The sequence below is a fragment of the Lissotriton vulgaris genome, chromosome 12 (genome assembly GCF_964263255.1).
Source record: "Lissotriton vulgaris chromosome 12, aLisVul1.2, whole genome shotgun sequence".
In the NCBI taxonomy this organism is placed as follows: domain Eukaryota; kingdom Metazoa; phylum Chordata; class Amphibia; order Caudata; family Salamandridae; genus Lissotriton; species Lissotriton vulgaris.
In genome coordinates, this window is record NC_141700.1 from 529,688,538 (window position 1) to 529,712,312 (window position 23,775).

Consider the following 23,775-nt stretch of genomic DNA (forward strand, 5'->3'; position numbering starts at 1 on the left):
TGGAGGACTCTCCGTCTAGGCCCGCCTGAATATCAGTGTTACTGCTCAATGGTGGGCCCGGAGGTCGCTTCAGTAAGGAGGCAGCACAGTAGCGATGGCCGCAGTCTTCACGTTCCCCCAATCTTCCCGTTCTCCATCCTCCGCCCGCAGTGCGGCCCCGCAATCCGCCACAAACAGCTTCCAGACCTGCGGTATGCCCAGGCTGCGTGCCGCGCTTCAGGCCGGGTCCTACCCTGTGTTCAACAGCGGGAGGCAGGATCTCAGTCCGCACGGGCCGGCCCGCCTGCGACGCCACCACCAGGGGTTCCTCACCAGCGTAGTTGGTTGTACCTGAGGCCCAAAGTATCGGGCAGTCTGCCCGCCGGCAGGGCACAGGCTCTCTTCCCACGGAGCTTAGCGCTGCACGGCCCCCGTCACATCGAGGCAAATTAGCTGCTCACTGACAGGCGGCCGAATGGGGTCCAAGTTTGCCGGGGATATGGCACTGCAGCCAGCTTCCACTGCGCCCCACCAGTTTGTTTATAATGCGCCCCTACCTGCGCGGGCGGGTTCCGGCCCGCAGGGTTCTCTCCATACCGGTGTCCGCATTCTGCTGCAGCGTCCCTCTCCACGGGATTATCCGCTCGATGCGCCACGTTCAGCCAGCAGTATCGTGGGTCACGGGCAGTCTCTGCCAGTCGCGTGGAGTCTGTGCCTGGCAATGTTCTCCTCAGCGTCTCTACCTCCTCAGCGCCGGGCCATAGCTGCTCCCAGCAATGAACGGCTTAGGCCTCCTCCATTTTACAGCCCGCAGATGTAGATTCAGACGATGGATCTGCAGGTATTTGGACTCAGTGCAACCGACAATATATAGCTATCCTTGGGTCTAAAGCCCTTAACCCGGTCAACTTTCCCTTGCAGTCTATTAGTGCACACAACTGATCTGTGTGACGATCGTACTAAACAAATCCCTTTCACACGGGGAGGGGGAGGAGGGGGCGGGAAGGCAAGATGAGCAACGGCACACGCACTTGGGAGGGGGGGCGGGAAGCGGGAATGGACCCGAGCCGAGCTCCAGAAACAAATCCCTTTCACACGGGGAGGGGGCGGAACGGACACACGGGGAGGGGGAGGAGGGGGCGGGAAAGCAAGATTTAACATGCACTCACGAGGGCTTCCTCCGGCGGCCGTGGTCGAAAAACGGGAAACGTGCACAGGACAGGGGGGAGGGGGACGGCGGGAGGAGGGACACAGAGTAAGGCAGGACAGCAGCAAGCACGGCCCGGCCGGAGGAGACTCGGGGGCGTTCCCGGCGTCGCGTGACGTCGGCAAAAGCCAAAGAATCTCGGGAACGCCCCCGTGTCTGGTCCGGCATTGATGGACAGGCCCCTCGTCCAATGGCTAGGCTCCATTTATGGAGCTAGCCAATGGGACGGGGGGGCGTGTTCCAGAGTGCTTACTGTACTCAATAGATTTCTCTGGAGGAGGAGCCTAACGGCTCCGTCCTCCAGCGAAACCTAAAAAGCGACTGGTGCCAACCAGGTTGTTATAGGCCTTTTCCATTAATTGACATAATGGTAAAAAATTCTATGGCGGGCCCTGTATAATAGGATCAAGGAGTGTATTCAGGATGAGTCCGTTTTATATCCCTGTCAGTATGGGTTCATAAAGCATGTAGGGACGATCGAGCAGTGTCTAAATTTGAACTTGGTCATAGGCAGTTGCCAAACAAACACCCCTATATTTAGCATTCATGGACCTGACCTCAGCATTTGACTGCGTCGACTGCGTCAACCACTCAAAGTTATGGCAAATTCTTCTCTCCTGAGGGATGCACTTTTGTGGCATATTTCCACAATGACATGAAAGCCAGGATCAGAATTAGCCCTCATGTAGAGGTGTCTGGTGACATAGACGTTTCCCATGGAGTTAGGTAAGGGAGTGTGTTGTCTCCACTTTTATTCATTATATATATTATTGAGCTCCACACTTTTTTAACCACTATTACCCCAGATGTCCTAAAATCAAAGGCACACTTTTATATGCAGACGATGCAGCGCTGATGGGATGAACGCCAAAAGCACTGTGTCTGCTGGTGCATGCCTTTATAGGCTCTATCTAGCCTTTGGACCTACAAACAAATGTTACTAAATCTTACATGATAGCATGTGGTCCAAAGCGCAAACAGCTCTCTACCCTATCCATTGGTACTAATTGCCTGAAAAGCACAAATACTTTCTTTTAATTAGGGGTTACTTTTGCAGCAACAGGATCCAGGACTCCTGATATTGTGCAGCACAGGATAAAATTATCAAGGGCAACTGGCTAATTATATATATAATCAACCTCTACTACCATAAATACCCCATTATTGCAGAACTATAAAACACAATGTTTCCCTATCGCAACCTATGGAGCTGAGATATAGGGCCTCACGAAATGTGAAGCTATTCAGACCGAAGAAAACTGGTTCTGTAGGAAAGCTCTCTCGGCTCCTATATCGGCATCTCATCTAATCTACCCTGAGGAATTGGGCATGTCCTATTTAGAAGATTGTTTTAGGTCATGCCCGGCACTACTGTGGTTGGGAGATGGTGAAATGAGGAGTCCTGTTTAACTAGAAATATTATTAAAGATTGTCTTGAGTGGGAGAGGGGACTTTCAATTCCCTGGTTAGCAAAAGTGAAATGAACTTATCAAAAGATTGATTTGCCACATGCTTTTTGGGAGCAAGAGTTCGGTAGTAATCTAATTTAAAAAAAATATGTGCAGCAAGCCTTATATATAACTTTGATTGTTCCCTGAGACTCAATAAGGAAGGGGGAAAGCCCACTGTGGAGCCTAACTTGAGTCTGATTATAGAGAGCCGAGCCAATAATTCTCTTTTCTGCACGCTGGGGTACTGGAAACGCATTTTGCCGTTCTCCTTTAGGGCCATATGTATGAACACATTTTCCCATAGACACAGAATGGGTAAAACCCTTTGATACATCTGGCCCTTAGAGTGGACACAGTAACATATTTGCTGTGTTTCCCATTGGGCTTCCAGAAGGACCTCGATACTAGCCCCTGATCCTGTCATGGCAGGTCTGGGCAATCTGTGTTGCTCTTTGCACTTTTTTGAAATTCCGCCTATTAAACATCGTGATGATAGACAATTTAGGCTAGCTTTGAACTTTTGGTTACAATTATCAGATGATGAGACCAGTTTACACGTTGGCTCATGTTTCAGATTTGCTGTGGGGGCTTGCAGCACAATGCACTTCTAATTAAGCTGGCACTACTGTTTTAATTGTGTGTATATAATCCTACGGCCCCAACTGAACAATTATTTTTACTCCATCAACTGTCTCAATATTCTTCATGATTTGAATGTATATGAATTGTTTTTACTCTTATGGAGGCTTTTTGCACCCGAATAAAGATATTCGGATTCTGATTCTGAAAAGTTGTCCTCTGTGATTTTAATATTTGGGCTGACTACCATAAAAATACCCAACTAAAAACATTTCGTGAGATCACAAACCTTAAAAACGTAACTCGGCTTGTAGCTGAACCATCACACTCACTTTAGTTACAGAAAGGACAAGCATTGGCCAAGTTAATACGTCTCGCCCTTATAATGCGAGTGCCAAACTGTCAGCTTTGTCATGTTTGGCTGTAACGTACTGTTTAAACAAAACATATATTAAAAACATTTCAAAATTCTGCAAGAAAATCAAACACATATCCTAATGTAATTCAAAACTGTACCTGGAACTCATTGCCTTCAATCTTTATAAACGGTATAATATTTTTTTCAAATACTTTTCACTCAGGAAACTCTGACCAGATTTTAAAAAGGATAAGGAGGGGGTGTTAGAACGTAAAGAGAAATGCTTGCCAAGGCCTAATTTACTTATCACAGGATTCAGACAATTTGTCCTCTGTAGTAGCCCAGGGAGTAGATTTATGGGCTACAGGAAAAGTGTCATGCTACTTACACCTTCTGCCACAGGTGCCTGCTGAGTGAGTGCATCCAATGACTCTTTCTCCAGTGCCACAAAAGCCTTGGTGTGCCAAAGTGTGCGCTTTCATGCAAAATGTGGATTTCAGGACACATACGGTTCAGCAATTCTGCAGCAAAAAGATGTCAGTTTCTGTGCTCTTAGAGATAAGTTGGGGAGCAACCCAAAGCGGGGTGGACAGGTGTCTGAAAGGGGGAGCAGCACAGTAGGGAGGGAAGTAGAAAGCACATGCATTCAGCGCTCTCTTGGCGTACTGATTAAAAATGAAAAATGAGCATTGGAAGGATGCAAGTCAGTCAACCAAAAGGATCATAATGAGACTAAGGTCCGGGGAAGGATAACACACAAGAACAGGAAGGCAAACCATCCACTGGGAAGCAAGCATTTGAGAGTGACAATAAAGCCAGCCAATGGTGTGCAATCCGTGGGCTTTAATTCCATTGTAAGTTCACAAGAGGTCTTTTGCAACCAAACAACTTGTACTGTCTGGTAGGTGAGACCTAAAATAAAAAGTCTGCTCCCTTGAAGTGGGGGATGTGAACATTTGATATGTTTAATGTATTGTTTATAAGTTACAGCAACACCCCTTCCTTTTCTTTCCAGCTGGTCTGGTCTCAGTATTTTGTAATCAAGAGGGACCAGGCCTTCAAACTTAGGTCCACAGACTGGTACTAGCCAGGTCTTGGTAAGAATTAGTAAATTCAGTTCATTGTTAGTTACAGCAGCATTTACATTGTGTCTGTTCTCAATAGTAATCCTTACATCACAGAGGCTGGCACTCCAATGCGTGTGCAGTTTATTGGGTGACAAGTGCAAATTAAGAACACGGCATGATACGTCTATTTAATTTAGTGGTTGTTTCATTAAGTTTTAATTTTATCCAAGTGAATGTTTGGTTATATCGCTGCTGGGTGTGGATGGGTGCAGACTGGCTTGCTTTTGGTTTACCCTTGGCATGCCTGGGATGCGCCTGCTGTATGTCTGCAATTTTAGAAGTATTAGGAGTGTCTGAAATGCCACTCCCGTTTAGCCCTACAATCATCTTTTTTTCATGTAGCGAGAAGTCTGGGATTATACTTCACTGACCCATAAAGACCTAAAAACAGAATGAAGTCATAAATACGAAAACGGGGTTGAGACAGAAATCACATAAGAACATACTTGAATGATAGAGCAGATATAGTACACAATTATTACTTTTAATTACCTTTACTTTTCTGCTATCTTCTTGACCCATGCTATTACTGTGTGTGTATTGTCTAGGACATGCAGTTACTTTCACTTCAAAGGTAAGTAAAAGAGTAATTTAGCATTAACCACAAAATTACTTTAAATTAGGGTTAGGATTGTCTAACTTCTAACTTCCTTAAGTCTAATACATGTATTTAATGTAACATATCAAGAATGAATATTTAATGGTATTATTTTTGTTTAATTTAAATTTATTTCCTTTAATTACTATTCTGATAATTAAATATTGAAATTTTGTAAAGCTAGGAGGTCCTATTTCATTTGAATTTTCTTTCATTTGGTTTCATTATTGCTAATTTAATTATGGATTTAGCATTTATTGGGGTTGGGTAAAGGAGTCATGCATGTAATTTAACTTGAATTATTTTAAATGAAATAGATTCATGTTGATGAGATTATTAGGTTCACATTTGTTAGGGTATACAACCCCTGTTCACTTAATATAACTACATTTTATTTTAATACTTTTACAATTAAGGGTTTACTATTTGATAGGGATAAGGTTAGGCATAGGTTTCTTTTTAATTATATTTAAATTTGAATGTATTTATTTAATTAATAGCATAAGTATCTTGGCATGTATATTGTTTAATTTAGTTGCACTTTATGTTATTAGTTTAATAGTAATACAATTAAACCTGTAACATTTGTTTCGATCATGGTTAGGTTTAGGGGTAGTGTAGATGCGTGCACTGTGGGCTACAGAATATTACAATTTTAGGGTGAAATGTAATGAGTTGCATTCATGATAGGTTGAAGTAATGGGATTGAAATAATGGCCCCCATAACATTAGGGTTATGCGTGAAGGACTAGTAGGTCAAATTGGAGGCAAGGAAGAAAGGACAAGTAATGGACCATTGAGAGGGATTGCCCACTGTAAGAGACTAATGCTTTTTCAATGTCATTTCACTCTTCCAGGATGAAAGTCAGAGGTTCACTGGTTCATACCAATAAATAGGTCAACCAAATACTGTGTGGGAACTTGAAAAAAAATTTCGTGAACCTATAATGCTATTTGCCAATTCTGCTGTACAGAATGGGGGTGCCGGCATGTGCAGCTATTGGACTTTGTCATCTCTGAAAATCAGACGATTCGCCGTCTGCATCTCTATATCCAATATGCGTGTCTGTAGCCGAATAGACCAAGATTGAATATTTTGGGCTTATATTTATGTAATTACTTTTAAGACTTTGTAAATAAACCAGTCACTGGTGTGTTTTAAGGATACACCATTCCACCTGGTGAGCGGAGGATGAGAGTACGGTTGTGCAGAGAGTTTAAATTATTGGTGAGATGTGGGTTTAGTGAGAGCCCTCGAGAGCACATGCCTGTCATCACATTTTCTGATTGTTCAATATGATGGTCCTCCTCGGGAATACCCTATATAAACAGGCACTGGCAAAGTCAATAGGTCTGTCTAACATTTTAAGTTCTGATTAAAACAATAAAGAGCTTGCTAAACTGAAAAACAACCAAGAAAAATATGGTGACTCCCAGTGTGAAATGCATCTGCAAGAAAACAAATTTAATATGTGACAATTCAAGTGTGCCTTGTGTTATCAAATAGTCCTCTTTGCATTGCAAATCGAGCAGCCCACAGGAGATGGAATGACATGCCAAACAGCCAATAGCATGAGGTGAGAGGGGAGTGCTCCTCTGGGTGGAGCCCTACTCTGGGTGGAGCCATGGGCCACTCGACTCCATGTATATTTCAAAGCATTGGTAACAACAAGTCTTGCAGGTAGATGTGCTGTAAACCCAGACCTAAAAACACAACGCTATCAACAAGCCTGAGCACTGGGGTGTTTCCCATGGCGGTCCTACCAACCAGTGCTGCCAGGTCCTGCCTCCCTCTGTGCTCCTTTGAGCTCCCAGTGAACTGCAGGCCTCCGGTTGTAAGGGAAAGCGGGGCAGAAGCTGCAGTGGGACCCAAACACATCCATGTGCTGAGCTGCAGCCTGTACTGGGAGTGGGACAGACTCCTGGTTTGCCCTATTGTCCGCCTGTGCTATGCAACCCCTTGCCATAGCAACCTGCTTTAAATGTGTGGACAATCTGTAATTTCTTTTGCCACTTTGGCCCTGATGCAGACACCACAGCTCTCCCTCAGCCTATCATGAACCATAGAAGCACACTTCCTGCCAATTTACCAGTTATCCAAGAGAAAAACCAAGACCCCAAGGCGTTTGCATTATCAGACAAAGAAAGAGTAAAGAGAATGTGTGTGATGATAACCACGAACGGTGACGGTCTGCAAAATATGTGGGACCCCTAATTTGAACCGTATTTAGCAATCAGTAATATGGGCATATAGCAGGCTGTAGATGGCAACAAAAGACCACCACCAGAATCAGTGGCCCGTCTCCTCACCCACGCACACAAAGCCCTTCACGACCAAGGCCCGAGCTACCTCAACAACCGCATCAACTTCTACGCTCCCAAACGACACCTCCGATCAGCCAGTCACGCCCTCGCTGCCGTCCCCCGCATCCGAAGAGCGACGACAGGAGGAAGGTCCTTCTCCTACCTGGCCGCCAAGACCTGGAACTCCCTCCCGACCGACCTGCGCCTGACCCAAGACCACCTCGCCTTCAGGAAGAAGCTCAAGACCTGGCTGTTCGAGCAGTAGCAGCACCCCCCCCCCAGCGCCTTGAGACCCTCCGGGTAAGTAGTGCGCTCTACAAATGCCTATGATTGATTGATTGATTGATTGATTGAAGCTGAAGGCGGGCCAATAACATGCAACACACAAATGCAACACTACCCGAACACATACACACAATAACAAAATTCGATACACCAACGAAACACAACAATACAACATACCAATGTCGCCAAGCACAACTTTTACACAACAAAAACACAACACGGCATGCCAATGCAGCATGCCGCAAAATGATAGATTCATGCTAGACCATCAATACAACACAAACACAACAGCAGCCCCAAAAATACAATGATACACAATCAGAACATAATAAAAACAAGTGACTGTGTTAAGTTGTGTTTTGTGTTGCCTTGTGGTTGTGTTGATGTATTTTTTTGTTCTTTTGTGTTTTTGTTGTATTCTGCTGTTTTGTGGTTGGTTCTTTGTGTTGTGAAGTAGTTGTTTTAGTGTGGGCATGTTCGTGGTACATGGTGCCCAGAATGTGATTCCCCCATCCGAGCACTTTTCCAGGTAGGCCTGGGCTACATTTTGCATCAGCAAGAGAGCCCCGGGGCGGTACCATTTCTGCATCGATGAACACTCACCGCTGGAGCAGTCCGCTCCGCTCCAACCGGCCTCACACTGGCACTTGTCCGGAGCCACGCATCTGCCGTGAACACACTCCTGGGTGCAGCGGGCTGCGCGGGCGGAGAAATATTGGGCACAAAATAAAGAGAGAACAGGAGAAAGAGACAGCATGAGCATCAATGAATCAGTGATCCGGAGAAACGCAACGGAAAAGAATGCCAGGAATCAGGAAACAACAGTGAATCAGGAAATGCGGCAGGCACAATCATTACAGAAATGAGGTATCAGGAGGACAGCGGGGAAGTGCGGGGTAGAGAAACACAGACATGTTTATTAGCTATTTATAAGAAGTAAAAACAACTGCAATAAACACTTCAACTTCCTGTCTATTTCAGAATTACTCAAGGCTGTTTACAGGAACAGCTCCTCCTAGTCAACTGTATGTGTGCGGCGTCACACCGGTTAGTCTCTGCCCCTGCCCTATGGACCTGTGAAGACGTGGCATCTGCAAAGACCTCATGTCATGTGTGCTCTTACCACCGGAACTGGCTGGATAGTCGCCAGCATACTGCACGTTAGAATTTTTGAAAACATATATACATACCTGCTGTACATGTCTGCGAAGCTCAAGAGTCTGTCCAGCCTTATAGGAGCTGGCTGGCCGCCTTTACTATCTACCACTACCCCAGTGGGGGAACATCGTTTACAATGAAACTTTTACCCCGCACTACCATTACAAAGCAGGATTTACAACGAAAGTCGTTATAACGACTTTCACTGTAGGGCGCTGTTGAATAGGGAATATACTATTCCACTATCCAGCGCCCCCCAACGCAAGTCGTTGTAACGACTTGCGTTGTAATACCTGCGTTGTAAAGGCATGCGTGGTAAAAGCATGCGTTGAAACGTCATACATCCCCCCAGTGTCACCCTCTAGCATCTCTTGGAAGGCACCCGATTGATTGGCAAGGTCACCTTCTCCCCAGACTAGGTCAACAACTGCCATAAACCATATGAAAAAATTATTTGTGGGAGGCAGGAAATTCAGAATTTCTGATTAGGGATAAAGTGAATCCAGATCTTTTCTTCTCAGCCCCTTACCAAGACTATAACCCCTTATGCGGACCTGTGGGTGGGCCATGGGGCTCTGCCCATGCAGCGCACAGAGCCTGCTTTGCTAAGGGCCCGCTGAAGAAGGACAGCGATTGAGTATGGAGAATCTACTGGAGCACAGGATGATAAAAAAACGTGATTTCCCAGCTGACAATAGAATGTTTACATTTAATGGATTCAACAGCACTTTTCAGAAAAATGTATGTGGCTAATTTAATGAATATAAAATGTACATCATGATCGTGAACCATATTCGGTCTCTCCACTGATATACAACTCCCTTGTATCCCGCATAGAGGACACTGCAATGTAAATACCAATGCATAGATGTATGCATAGCAGTTCTACTTATCATGGCAGTGAACTGTGGGCACGCAATGGTATCGGGTGAGAATAAATGTTTAGCAGATTACATAATAATGTCCCTAGTTGTCCATAACTGATTTAGCGCACCCACCCTGTGGTGCTCTAGGAGGTGTAGGTCAGAAGTGCTTGCTAAGCAGTAGGTGTTGCTAGAGACCAACTTTGGATGAGGATGGAGATGGCAGCACGGCAGTGACAGTGTGCTTCACACAGGAAGTCTTCCAAGTGTGTTGGCATGTTCACCTATGTATGAATGCTTAGCTTAAATAGGGAAGGAGATCTGGAGAACATTTACTTTGGGCTGGTCGTGGCATAGTAAAAGCAGATGTTGAGACAGATGTTATTTATACAAAGTAAAATCAAACGCAAAGCAACGATGTGGCTTATGGAAGACAGACTTACGGACACAAACATCTACGCTCTCGTAGTATCCTTGGCAGCAGCGGAACCTCTTCCTGTAATCCAGCTTCACCCCCTGACGGTACGCAGTTTTATAGATTATCCTGAGGAAGAGGAGGAAAGCGTGGGAACCAGAACCAACCGTCAACGTGACTTGGATTACAAGTAACAACTTTAGCTCAAAATCATTTCCAGCATCTCTCGCCGCCACTGCTGCAAAAGACTTCAGAGACACACAGAAGAATGACACACCCCATCAACAGCGTGCAAGAAATCCTTTCCTGCTTCCCTACTGTACATACTTGTGACATGCTGTAGGAGGCTACCCCTTGACATACACCTACATAGACTGTATGAGACTAATTGGGATTCCTATACTGGCATGAGGCTTCCTCTGGTCTCCATCACTGGCTCAGACTTGGGACCTCAGCTCCTATATAATAACCCGGCCCCTTGACAGGCACATTGACACAGATAGCAGAAGAGCTGCTGTCTATGTCAATGCGAGAGTTTGAGGAAATACTGGTTTCCGCCCAATACATAAATACTGAGGGGGTGGCTCTCTTCTTTGGTTTGACATGTATATCTCTTGAGTCATTTAACACACACATATGGCATTCTTAGCTTAAGGGACTTTAACCCAAACATATGGTATTCTTAGCTTAAGGGACTTTAACCCAAACATATGGTATTCTTAGCTTAAGGGACTTTAACCCAAACATATGGTATTCTTAGCTTAAGGGACTTTAACCCAAACATATGGTATGCTTAGCTTAAGGGACTTTAACCCAAACATATGGTATTCTTAGCTTAAGGGACATTAATCCAAACATATGGTATTCTTGGCTTAAGAGACTTTAACCCAAACATATGGTATTCTTAGCTTGAGAGACTTTAACCCAAACATATGGTATGCTTAGCGGGACTTTAACCCAAACATATGGTATTCTTAGCTTGAGGGACTTTAACCCAAACATATGGTATTCTTAGCTTAAGGGACGTTAACCCAAACATATGGTATTCTTAGCTTAAGGGACTTTAACCCAAACATATGGTATTCTTAGCTTAAGGGACTGTAACCCAAATATACTGAATTCTCAACTTAAGAGACTTTAATCCAAACATATAGAATTCCTAGCTTATAGGGCTGTGGGTGAGCCACTGGCTTATTTTGCTTTGGAGCCTTCACCATTGGCTTGTGGCAATGTCAATAGCATCTTGGATCAGCCCACAGTTGTATATTGGTGTCACAATTTACTATTGTCTCTTTAGGTGTCTCCTTCCACCTTCATTCTGATATTACAGTCTGGGAGCGCCTCATAGGACTGGGGAGTGAGTGTCCGCCTAAGCATCAGAAAAATTTAATCTACGGGAAAGAAAGCAACCCATGTTCTCTCACTAGCATCCATTTTCAGATGAGTTTATCTGCCCTCGCTCCATACTACATAAACAGGCATTTGGAAGGTCAAAAGCTGTAGTACAAACTTCAAACCAATTGACTTTCCCAATTCTTGTTCTCTTTGCACTTGAGCCTACAAAAGAACATCTTTCTGAATCAACTGTTCACCACTCTCAACGGTAGTGGATTAGTGATGTGCATGGTAGTAGTCTGCATAGCCATTCACCCCAGGACTGCTGAGTTATCATCGCCCTGCGCAGTCCGCACTCACTTGTGCTGGGTGCAGGTTTTAAAGAAGTTCCAGGTCTCATCGCAGGACTCGGAGGAGATCTGGCTGAAAGGGTGCGCGTAGGACTCTTTCTTTGCAGTGGTAAAGCTGTAAAGAGAAGAACAGAAGACTTCTTTAGTTCTTTATTTATGTTTTCAGCATGTTTCTTGTGTGATCCTGCTGCAATGAGGTTGCTTCAGAGTAAGAAAGGGGTCTGAGCAGAGTAAAGAAACCACAAAAGATGTCATTGAGGGGCTAGATGTGTGTAAACAAATGAATGATGTTACAACACATACATTTACAATGCATGTCTTTACAACGCAGTTTTTACATTGCAACATCCTTTACAACGCATTCTTTTACATAGCATGCAATTACATCGCATTTTCAGAAACTACCTTTACAACGCATTCCATTACATCACATTATACCTTTACAACACATACAATTGCAATGCACACCATTACATTGCATTTAAGGTAAGTATTGGATAGTATAGGGGCAATAATTACTATTCTACCTCCAGCGAGTGCAACAGTAGGGTAAGTGTTGGATAGTGTAAGGGTACTATGCGTTGTAATGGTATGCGTTGTAATGACTTGCAATGTAATGCCTGCGTTGTAGTGACATGCATTGTAATGACATGCATTGTAGTGACATGCAATATAATAGCTGCGTTGTAATGACATGCTGTGTAAAGGATGTTGCGATGAAATGACTGCTATGTAAAGGTAGTGCGATGTAATGACTCCATTATAAAGGTTGTTTCCCGTGTAAACTGGTCAAGTAGCTTCTCCAGAGCTTTTCTGAACTTCATTCAGTTTGGTTAGAGTACGGGTATAGAGAGGAAATATAGAGGGAGGAGGCTTGAAAGTGGGGAGAAGGACCTTTAACTATTTTAGGCCTGATTCACAAACTACATTTGGTAGCAAGTAAAATACTAGTCCAGCAGCACTACTTGCTCATTACAAAATGCAGTTCACAATCCCATGTATATAGACCTCTGCATGTCCTATCTTCTTGGTGCGAGAGAGAGAGAGACCAAGAGATTCATTTTATATTTTGAAATTTAGTAATAGGTGTAATTATAAAAAGGTAATTAAATGTTCTAACTTATTATAAAACATATAAAAGTATTTAAGTTAATTACATACAAACCTTTAACCGAACACAAATGCCTATGGAAGAAATATTACAATAGCACACATAAATATTATACATAAATATAAAAATACTAAAAAGCCATAAGATTCACTAGGACCATTAGGTTAAAAGTCAGCATATCTTAAGATTTTTCTTCGTTGTGAAAGCATATCTTAAGAACTCGTTAATTAGTGCCAGCGCAAAGCACCTTTCAAAAAAGCCCCAACTGCGAACAGAAACAGCTGACTCTAATTCCATTTGAAGAGAAAGAAAGGCCAGTCTGTGCAGAAGTGTTAGAAGGAGTGATCCCAGGGGAGGGCAGGATATGTATCTGGCCACCCTGTGACCCACCTCTCCTAGGAATGCAGTCTAGTACTGGCGGGAGACCCTTATGGGGAAGAGTCTCGTATCTAGGATCTTATGCGCTGAGCTCGCATCACTCGACAAAGAGACACGACACCGTAGGTTCTGAAGAACGTATTCTTTATCTAGCAAGGTATCAGGATCTTTATGATCCGCAAGGTTCGTAATTACAAATAGAGCAAGGGCTCACAGAGTCTTGGCAAGTCTTACGGTTCAGGGTTAATACAGGCGCACAGTTCTCAATCCTCGAGCCGGGGGATACGATACGATCTTGGGTCCAGCCGGACCAGAACAGTCTCTGAGCCACGACCAAGTCAGCAGGGCTCGAGCAAGGATGTCGGAGGTCTTACGATCTTCGGGGAGCCGCAATGCAATCAGCAGGGCTCAGGTGTTCTCAAGGTTGCAAGGGAGCCGCGACCACGTCAGCGGGGCTCAGGTGGTTCAGGCAGAAGTCCGTCTCTGCCAGGTGGGAGCCGCAACGATGTCAGCAGGGCACACCAAGGTTCCAAGGTTCAAATAGTTCCTCTTCAATGTTCTGTTGAGCCGCGACCACGTCAGCAGGGCTCTCTTAGTTCCAGGATTCCAACTCTCGATAGTCCCAGAGCGCCCCTTGTTATAGGTCTGCTCCTCTTTGATGTCCGGAGTCCTCGCAGGCAGGGGTCTTAGCACCTGGGGGTCGCTTGTCGGGGTTACCTGCCACGCGGCTCTTTCATTCTCTCAAGTTGGGTCTGGAGGGATCCCAGACACACAGCAGGCGTGGAGCCAGCCCTCAGGTAGGCCGGAGGGGCGTTCGAAATCCATCTCTCAAGGGGTGGCTGAAGGTGTGATAGAAACTGCTCCTCCCTCTCTTGCTCATGGGGAGCTCTCTACCCCCCAGCCGGGCATGGGGCGTCTAGGGCCGAGGTCGTGCTGGGGCCGGGGGCGGCCAGCTTAGGTGCAGGGGAATGGTCACCGGAGGCCTTTGGGGCCGATGGGGTTTGGGTGCGTCCGGTACCGGGAAGATGGGGGGTGAGGACGGGGAAGTTCAGTGTTGTCTGTGGGGTCATGGAGGGAGCGGGCCGGGTAGGCCATGATAATCAGGGACCTGGTGTGGTGCATGGTTGGGTCGCTACGGGTCAGGGTTGGGTCGCTACGGGTCAGGGAGGACCACGTCACGAGGCCAGGTCTAACACGAAGGAAGTCAAGGGTTTAACCCCTCCCATGCTCATGGCGAGCTCAGCTCGTCATGAGCCACGGTTCCAATGTGCTCATGACGAGCTGAGCTTGTCATGACCGTTAGAATACTCAAACGCAGAGCTAATTCCCCTGCTGTGCGAGCGTTCTACAGAAATGGGTGTGGCCGTGACAAGCTCAGCTTGTCATGAGCACACGACCACTGTGGCTCATGACGAGCTGAGCTCGTCACGAGCACAGGGCCGATGTGCGCGCCCCCCTCCCCCAGCACAGCGGGAGAATCAGCCCTGTAGGCAAGGGGTTAAAGAATTGGTAACAGGTACCTGCGCCGAATAGAGTCACAAAACCTACAGAATAAGACCATGGATGTCAATTAGGGGTTGCCAGGGGTCGCATCTGCGACCCCTGTGACCTCAGTTGCGAACCCTGCCACCTTGCTTGTGACCCTTAAATTCCCAGCACCCTGGTGGCATAAAATCAGCCAGTGTGTGTGTGCAACACTTGATTGCACTGCTGAAACAGAAGCTCTGCCTGCAGACAATTCACATAATGCCTGCAAACTCGACCTGAGGGAAAGAACTTACTTGTTGCTATGGTGACCAGCCCCAGGGCCGGCCGGTGAACACACTAGTTAGATACATTGGGGCTCATTTATGAGCCCCTGCGTCACTTTTGCGCCACTGGTGCATCACTTTTTGTGACGCACCAGTGGAGCAAATCATGCGCCATGTTGCGCCATATTTATGAAGTGACACATCTAGGTAGATGCGTCACTTCGTAAACCCCTGCGCTACATTATACCTGCGTCGGGTATAATGTATGCAGGGTGGGCGTACCCCCTCAAGAACGGGTCGTAGAAGTGGCAAAGCGAAATCTATGAGATTTCGCGGCACCACTTCTAGGACACCAATGTGTCAAAACCTTACGCCTGCCTCATGGCAGTCGTAAGGGGGTGGGGGGCTGAAGACGTTTGAGCCCAATAGGTGCTGCGCCCCTGTGCTGAGAGCTTAGCTCTCTTCCAGTCACTTGACTTGCACGCAGCGGCTCAGGCTGGGGGACTACTGATGGGTCTCTTCGGAGTCGGACTTGCAGCAAGACTTGAGTGTGAACGATGACCAGTGCCACACTGACAGGCCAGTTCCCTTTATTTTCTTTATGCCCTTCGACTGCGGACTTTGATTTGCTTAGTGTTTGCTTCTGTGGGACTGGAATGGATGCAGGGTGGCAATGCACTAAGCATGCTTCCTCAGGTCATTGGAGTATTGAAGCTTTACACACTTAGTTATAGGTGGGGGGTGGATATGAATAATAAAATATGTCAGACTTTTTCACACTTGTTGCGCATATTTGCTAGTTGGTCAGTATGATGACATGCTTGCAGAGTATTCTGCAGGGACGGCAGGCGGCCCCCTGAAATCTCTGGTGCGACTCAATCGCGACTCATTTTTTTTTTATTGTAGATTTATATAGGGCAAACTCAACCCAAAGGTATCGGAGCGCTTTTCATCAGCACCGGTTACGTTACACAAGGACACATTCAGGCACCAGGAGATTAAGTAATTTGCCCAGAATCACAGGATGTGGACGCGACCCGAGGCTCATTTCACATGCATAGCTGCAGTGGCCGTGGTCTCGCCAGCCTGCACAACAAAGTGCAGTTGGAACTTTCCAGTGCAAATTGTCAGGCGCAACCAGTAAAATTGGCTCAGTGGGTTAATGCATCGATTTGTATGTATTGTAACTTATTTAGTGCAAATCTAGTGTTGCCCAACAATGGTCTTATTACCCTCTCCCCTGCCAAATTTCTCCAGACGTCTGACCACCCTCAGCGGGCTCCGGCACATAGTACTGTCCTGTTAAAGCTCTTTGCTGGTTCCGGACATGGCCCACTCTGCATAAATACTTCTAATCAGGGCTTTAAGTGGGCTGGGTCTCACTGGTGCTGGGCACCAGCAGTGTTTTAAAGGGGGCCGCGAAACGGGTCTCCATCAGGCTCTGTTTTGTGCCCTGGCACAGGCGGTCCGTTTTTAGGTCTCACCTGAGCCAATGCGCTTGCGCATTGCTCCAGCGAGTCTTATGTAGGGGCCCCAGGAATGCTGCCAGAGGGCTTTGGAATGCAGATTATGGCCAGTGCATGTGCGCCGGGCCCGCGGTCACCATTTGCTCCCCCGCCCCCCCCTGCATCAGACTTGAAAGGAATGCCATTTGTCTGAGCCTTGGCATCAGACTTCAAAGGAATGAGCTCCCGCCCCGCCCCCGCCACAGCAATGCCGAGAACTTGGGGTTTTTTGCATCCATTTTGTGGGGAAGCCGTGTTTTGTTCGGCGTTCTCTGCACCTTTCTCGGGTTTTTTTCTGGACGAAAGTGAAAGCCTACCGTGCTTGTTTACAGTAGCCTTGCTCCTCAAATGCTGTTGCTGTGTTGCCATCTCTCTAGGGACACAGTTTGAAAACACTCGACTTGCTAGCTGCAATGCTACATCCGCTATGCTTTGCCTCTAGACACGTTGATGCCTCGCAGACAGTGCTGACTCTGCCCCTCCTGATTCTGAAATTGACCAACGCAGTCACCACGCAGACTCTTCTCTCTGTCTTATGATGTCTGCCCTGCCACCATTTACTTCGGACCCTCACCCTCACATCTCCTCACCCTCACACACCCTCACACCCTCACACACCCTCACACACCCTCACACACCCTCAAACCCTCACCCACCCTCACCACCCTCACAACCCTCTCACCCTCACTCACCCTCACCCCCTCACACCCCCACACACCCTCACCCTCACCCTCACACCCCCTCACCCTCACACCCTCACCCTCACACACCTCCTCACCCTCACACCCCTCACTCTCACACCCCCTCACCCTCACACCCCTCAATCTCACCCTCACACACCCTCACCCTCTCACCCTCACACACCATCTCACCCTCACACCTCCTCTCACCCTCACACACCCTCACATCCCCTCACCCTCCCTCACACCCCATCACGCTCACACCCCTCACCCTCACACACAACTCACCCTCACACACCCCCCAACCCTCACTCACCCTTTCACCCACCCTCTCACCCTCACACACCCTTTCACCCTCACACACCCTCTCACCCTCACACACCCTCTCACTCTCACACACCCTCACACACCCTCTCAACCTCACACACCCTCACCCCCCTACACCCCCTCACCCTCACCGCCTCACACACCCCCTCACACTTCCTCACTCTCACACCCCCTCACCCTCACACCACCTCATCCTCACCCTCACACATCTTCTCACCCTTACCCCCTCACCCTCACAACCCTCTCACCCTCACTCACCCTCACACACCCCCTCACCCTCACACACCCTCACACACCCTCACTCACCCTCACCCTCAAAACCCTCTCACCCTCACTCAAACTCACCCTCACACACTCCCTCACCCTCACTCACCCTTTCACACACCCTCACCCTCACCCACCCTCTCACCCTCACACACCCTCTCACCCTCACACACCCTCACCACCTCACACCCCACACACCCTCACACCCCCTCACCCTCACACACCCCCTCACATCCCCTCACTCTCACACCCCTCACCCTCACACCACCTCACCCTCACACACCCTCACCCTCACACACCCTCACTCTCACCCTCACTCACCCTCACACACCCTCACTCACCCTCACCCAACCTTGCCCACCCTCACTCACCCTGACACCCTCACAACCCTCTCACCCTCATCACCCTCACCCCTCCACACACCTTCACCCTCACACCCCCTCACCCTCACCCCCTCACCCTCATACACCACCTCACCCTCACACCCCTCACTCTCACACCCCCTCACCCTCTCACCCCCTCATCCTCACCCTCACACACCCTCCCACACCCTCACCCTCACACACCCTCACCCTCACTCACCCTCACACACCCTCACCCTCACTCACCCTCTCACCCTCACACACCCTCTCATACTCACACACCCTCACCCTCACTCACCCTTTCACCCTCACACACCCCTCACCCTCACATCCTCTCACCCTCACATCCCCTCACCCTCCCTCACACCCTCACCCTCACACCCCGTCACCCTCACACTCCCTCACCCTCACACCCCTCACCCTCACACACCCCTCACCCTCACACACACCCTCTCACCCACCCTCTCACCCTCACACACCCTTTCCCCTCACACACCCTCTCACCCTCAGCCTCACACACCCTCTCACCCACCCTCGCCCTCACTCACCCTCTTACCCACACACACCCTCTCACCCTCACACACCTTCACCCTCAGACCCCCTCACCCACACCCCCTCACTCTCACACCCCCTCATCCTCACACCACCTCATCCTCACCCTCACACACACTCACCCTCACACACCCTCTCACCCACACCCCCTCACCCTCACACCCCTCAATCTCACCCTCACACACCCTCACCCTCTCACCCTCACACACCCTCACACACCATCTCACCCTCACACCTCCTCTCACCCTCACACACCCTCACATCCCCTCACCCTCCCTCACACCCCATCACGCTCACACCCCTCACCCTCACACACAACTCACCCTCACACACCCCCAACCCTCACTCACCCTCTCACCCACCCTCTCACCCTCACACACCCTTTCACCCTCACACACCCTCTCACCCTCACACACCCTCTCACTCTCACACACCCTCACACACCCTCTCAACCTCACACACCCTCACCCCCCTACACCCCCTCACCCTCACCCCCTCACACACCCCCTCACACTTCCTCACTCTCACACCTCCTCACCCTCACACCACCTCATCCTCACCCTCACACATCTTCTCACCCTTACCCCCTCACCCTCACAACCCTCTCACCCTCACTCACCCTCACACACCCCCTCACCCTCACACACCCTCACACACCCTCACTCACCCTCACCCTCAAAACCCTCTCACCCTCACTCAAACTCACCCTCAAACACTCCCTCACCCTCACTCACCCTTTCACACACCCTCACCCTCACCCACCCTCTCACCCTCACACACCCTCTCACCCTCACACACCCTCACCACCTCACACACCCACACACCCTCACACCCCCTCACCCTCACCCCTCACCCTCACACACCCCCTCACATCCCCTCACTCTCACACCCCTCACCCTCACACCACCTCATCCTCATCCTCACACACCCTCACCCTCACACACCCTCACCCTCACTCTCACCCTCACTCACCCTCACACACCCTCACTCACCCTCACCCAACCTTGCCCACCCTCACTCACCCTGACACCCTCACACCCTCACAACCCTCTCACCCTCATCACCCTCACCCCTCCACACACCTTCACCCTCACCCCCCCCTCACCCTCACCCCCTCACCCTCATACACCACCTCACCCTCACACCCCTCACTCTCACACCCCCTCACCCTCTCACCCCCTCATCCTCACCCTCACACACCCTCCCACACCCTCACCCTCACACACCCTCACCCTCACTCACCCTCACACACCCTCACCCTCACTCACCCTCTCACCCTCACACACCCTCTCATACTCACACACCCTCACCCTCACTCACCCTTTCACCCTCACACACCCCTCACCCTCACATCCTCTCACCCTCACATCCCCTCACCCTCCCTCACACCCTCACCCTCACACCCCGTCACCCTCACACTCCCTCACCCTCACACCCCTCACCCTCACACACCCCCTCACCCTCACACACACCCTCTCACCCACCCTCTCACCCTCACACACCCTTTCCCCTCACACACCCTCTCACCCTCAGCCTCACACACCCTCTCACCCACCCTCGCCCTCACTCACCCTCTTACCCACACACACCCTCTCACCCTCACACACCTTCACCCTCAGACCCCCTCACCCACACCCCCTCACTCTCACACCCCCTCATCCTCACACCACCTCATCCTCACCCTCACACAGACTCACCCTCACACACCCTCTCACCCTCACCCCCTCACCCTCTCACCCTCACAACCCACTCACCCTCACCCACCGACTCACCCTCACTCACCCTCACACACCCTCACCCACTCTCACACAACCTCACTCACCCTCACACCCTCACCCTCAAAACCCTCTCACCCTCACTCAAACACACATTCCCTCACCCTCACTCACCCTTTCACCCACCCTCACCCTCACCCACCCTCTCACCCTCACACACCCTCTCACCCTCACACACCCTCACACCCCCACACACTCTCACACCCCCTCACCCTTACCCCCTCACCCTCACACACACCCTCACATCCCCTCACTCTCACACCCCTCACCTTCACACCACCTCATCCTCACCCTCACACACCCTCACCCTCACACACCCTCACCCTCACACACCCTCACCCTCACTCACAATCTCACCCTCACTCACCCTCACACACCCTCTCACCCTCACACCCTCACACACCCTCACTCACCCTCACACCCTCACCCACCCTTGCCCACCCTCTCTCACCCTCACACCCTCACCCCTCACAATCCTCTCACCCTCATCACCCTCACCCCTCCACACACCCTCACCCTCACACCCCCTCACTCTCACACCCCCTCACCCTCTCATCCCCTCATCCTCACCCTCACACACCCTCCCACACCCTCACACACCCTCACACACCCTCACACACCCTCACACACCCTCTCACACCCTCACACACCCTCAGACACCCTCACCCTCACACACCCTCACCCTCACTCACCCTCACACACCCTCACCCTCTCACCTCACACACCCTCTCATACTCACACACCCTCACCCTCACTCACCTTTCACCCTCACACACCCCTCACCCTTACATCCCCTCACCCTCCCTCACACCCTCACCCTCACACCCTGTCACCCTCACACCCCCTCACTTTCACACACCCTCACCCTCACTTTCACACACCCTCACCCTCATACACACCCTCACCCTCACACACACCCTCACACACCCTCTCACCCACCCTCTTACCCTTACACACCCTTTCACCCTCACACACCCTCTCACCCTCAGCCTCACACACCCTCTCATCCACCCTCACCCTCACTCACCCTCTTACCCTCACACACCCTCTCACCCTCAAACACCCTCACCCTCACACCCCCTCACCCTCACCCCCTCAAACCCCCACAAACCCTCACACCCCACCCCCTCACCCTCACACAACTCCTCACACCCCCTCACTCTCACACCCACTCACCCTCACAACCCCTCACACAACCTCACCCTCACACACCCTCACCAGCACACACCCTCAACCTCACTCACCCTCACACACCCTCTCACCCTCACACCCTCACCCTCACACCCCACACTCTCACCCTCACACCCCCCCTTACCCTCACACATCCACTCACCCTCACACACCCTCTCACCCCCACCCCCCCTCACCCTCACACCCCCTCACACCCTCACACACCCTCTCACCCTCACACACCCTCACCCTCACACACCCTCACCCTCACACTTCCTCATCCTCACCCCCATCACCCTCACCCCCATCACCCTCACCCCATCACCCTCACCCTCCCTCACCCTCACACCCTCTCACCCTCACACCCTCACACCCCCTCACCCTCACCCTCACAACCCCACACCCTCCCCCTCACACCCATTCACCCTCATACCCACACACCATAGCACCCCTCACCCTCACACAACCCCTCACCCTCACACACCCTCACCCCCCTCACCCTCATTCCCCTTCACCCTCACACCCCCTCACCCTCAATCCCCTTCACCCTCACTCCCACACCCCCTCACACCACCTCACCATCACATACCCTCAACCCCACACCCCCTCACCCTCATACACCCTCACCCTCACATACCCTCACACCCCCTCACCCTCACACAACCTCACACCCCCTCACCCCCTCATACCCCCTCACCCTCACACACCCTCACCCTCACACACCCTCACACACCCTCAACACCCTCACTCACCCTCACACCCTCTCACCCTCACACCCCCCTCACCCTCACACCCCCTCACCTCCCTCACCCTCACACACCCTCACACCTCCTCTCACCCTCACGCACCCTCACACACCCTCACCCTCACCTTCACACCCCCTCACCCTCACTCACACACCCTCACCCTCACACCCCCTGACCCTCACACCCTCTCAACCTCACACACCCTCACCCTCACACACCCTCACACACCCTCACCCTCACACCCCCTCACTCACACACCCTCACCCTCACACTCTCTCACCCTCACTCACCCACACACACGCTCACACACCCTCGCCAGCATAGCATAACAAAACATAGCATAGCAAAACAAAACACAGCATAGCGTAGCATAACAAAAAAGCTTAGGATAGCAAAACACAGCACAGCATAACAAAACAAAGCATAGGATAGCAAAACAAAACATAGCATAACAAAAAAAACATAGCATAGCAAAACACAACAAAGAATAGCATAGCATAACAAAACACAACAAAGCATAGCATAGCATAACAACATAGCATAACAAAACAAGCCATAGCATAACATAACAAAGCATAGCAAAACAAAACAGCATAGTATAACAAAACGTAGCATAACATAACATAAAACAAAGCATAGCATAACAAATCACAACAAAACATAGCATACATAACAAAACATAGCATTGCAAAGCATAGCAAAACATAGCATAGCATAACAAAACACAACAAAACATAGCATAGCATAACAAAACACAACATAGCATAGCATAACAAAACAAATCTTAGCATAGCATAACAAAACATAGCATAACAAAGCATAGTATAGCAAAACAAAGCATAGCATAATAAAACACAACAAAACATAGCATAGCATAAACAAACATAGCATAGCATAACACAGCATAGCATAGCAAAACACAACAAAACATAGCATAGCATAACAAAACACAAGAAAACATAGCATAACAAAACAAAGCAAAGGATAGCAAAACTAAACATAGCATAGCATAACAAAACAAAGCATAGGATAGCAAAACATAACAAAACATAGCATAACATAACAAAACATAGCATAACAAAACACAACACATAGCATAACAAAACATAGCAAAACACAACAAAACATAGCATAACAACAAAACA

The 23,775-nt window shown here is 49.2% G+C and overlaps 1 protein-coding gene across 1 annotated transcript in view; it reads right to left on the minus strand.

The window, feature by feature from the left end:
• Positions 1–23,775, minus strand: part of PEAR1 (platelet endothelial aggregation receptor 1) — a 404,365-nt gene that overhangs the window by 184,069 nt on the left and 196,521 nt on the right. Inside the window, exons 4-6 of the mRNA XM_086945319.1 lie at positions 12,020–12,124; positions 10,353–10,453; positions 8,492–8,584 (exon numbers count right to left, since the gene is read on the minus strand). Of these exons, the coding sequence (XP_086801445.1) occupies positions 8,492–8,584; positions 10,353–10,453; positions 12,020–12,124 (299 nt within the window). The remainder of the gene's footprint in view (positions 1–8,491; positions 8,585–10,352; positions 10,454–12,019; positions 12,125–23,775) is intronic.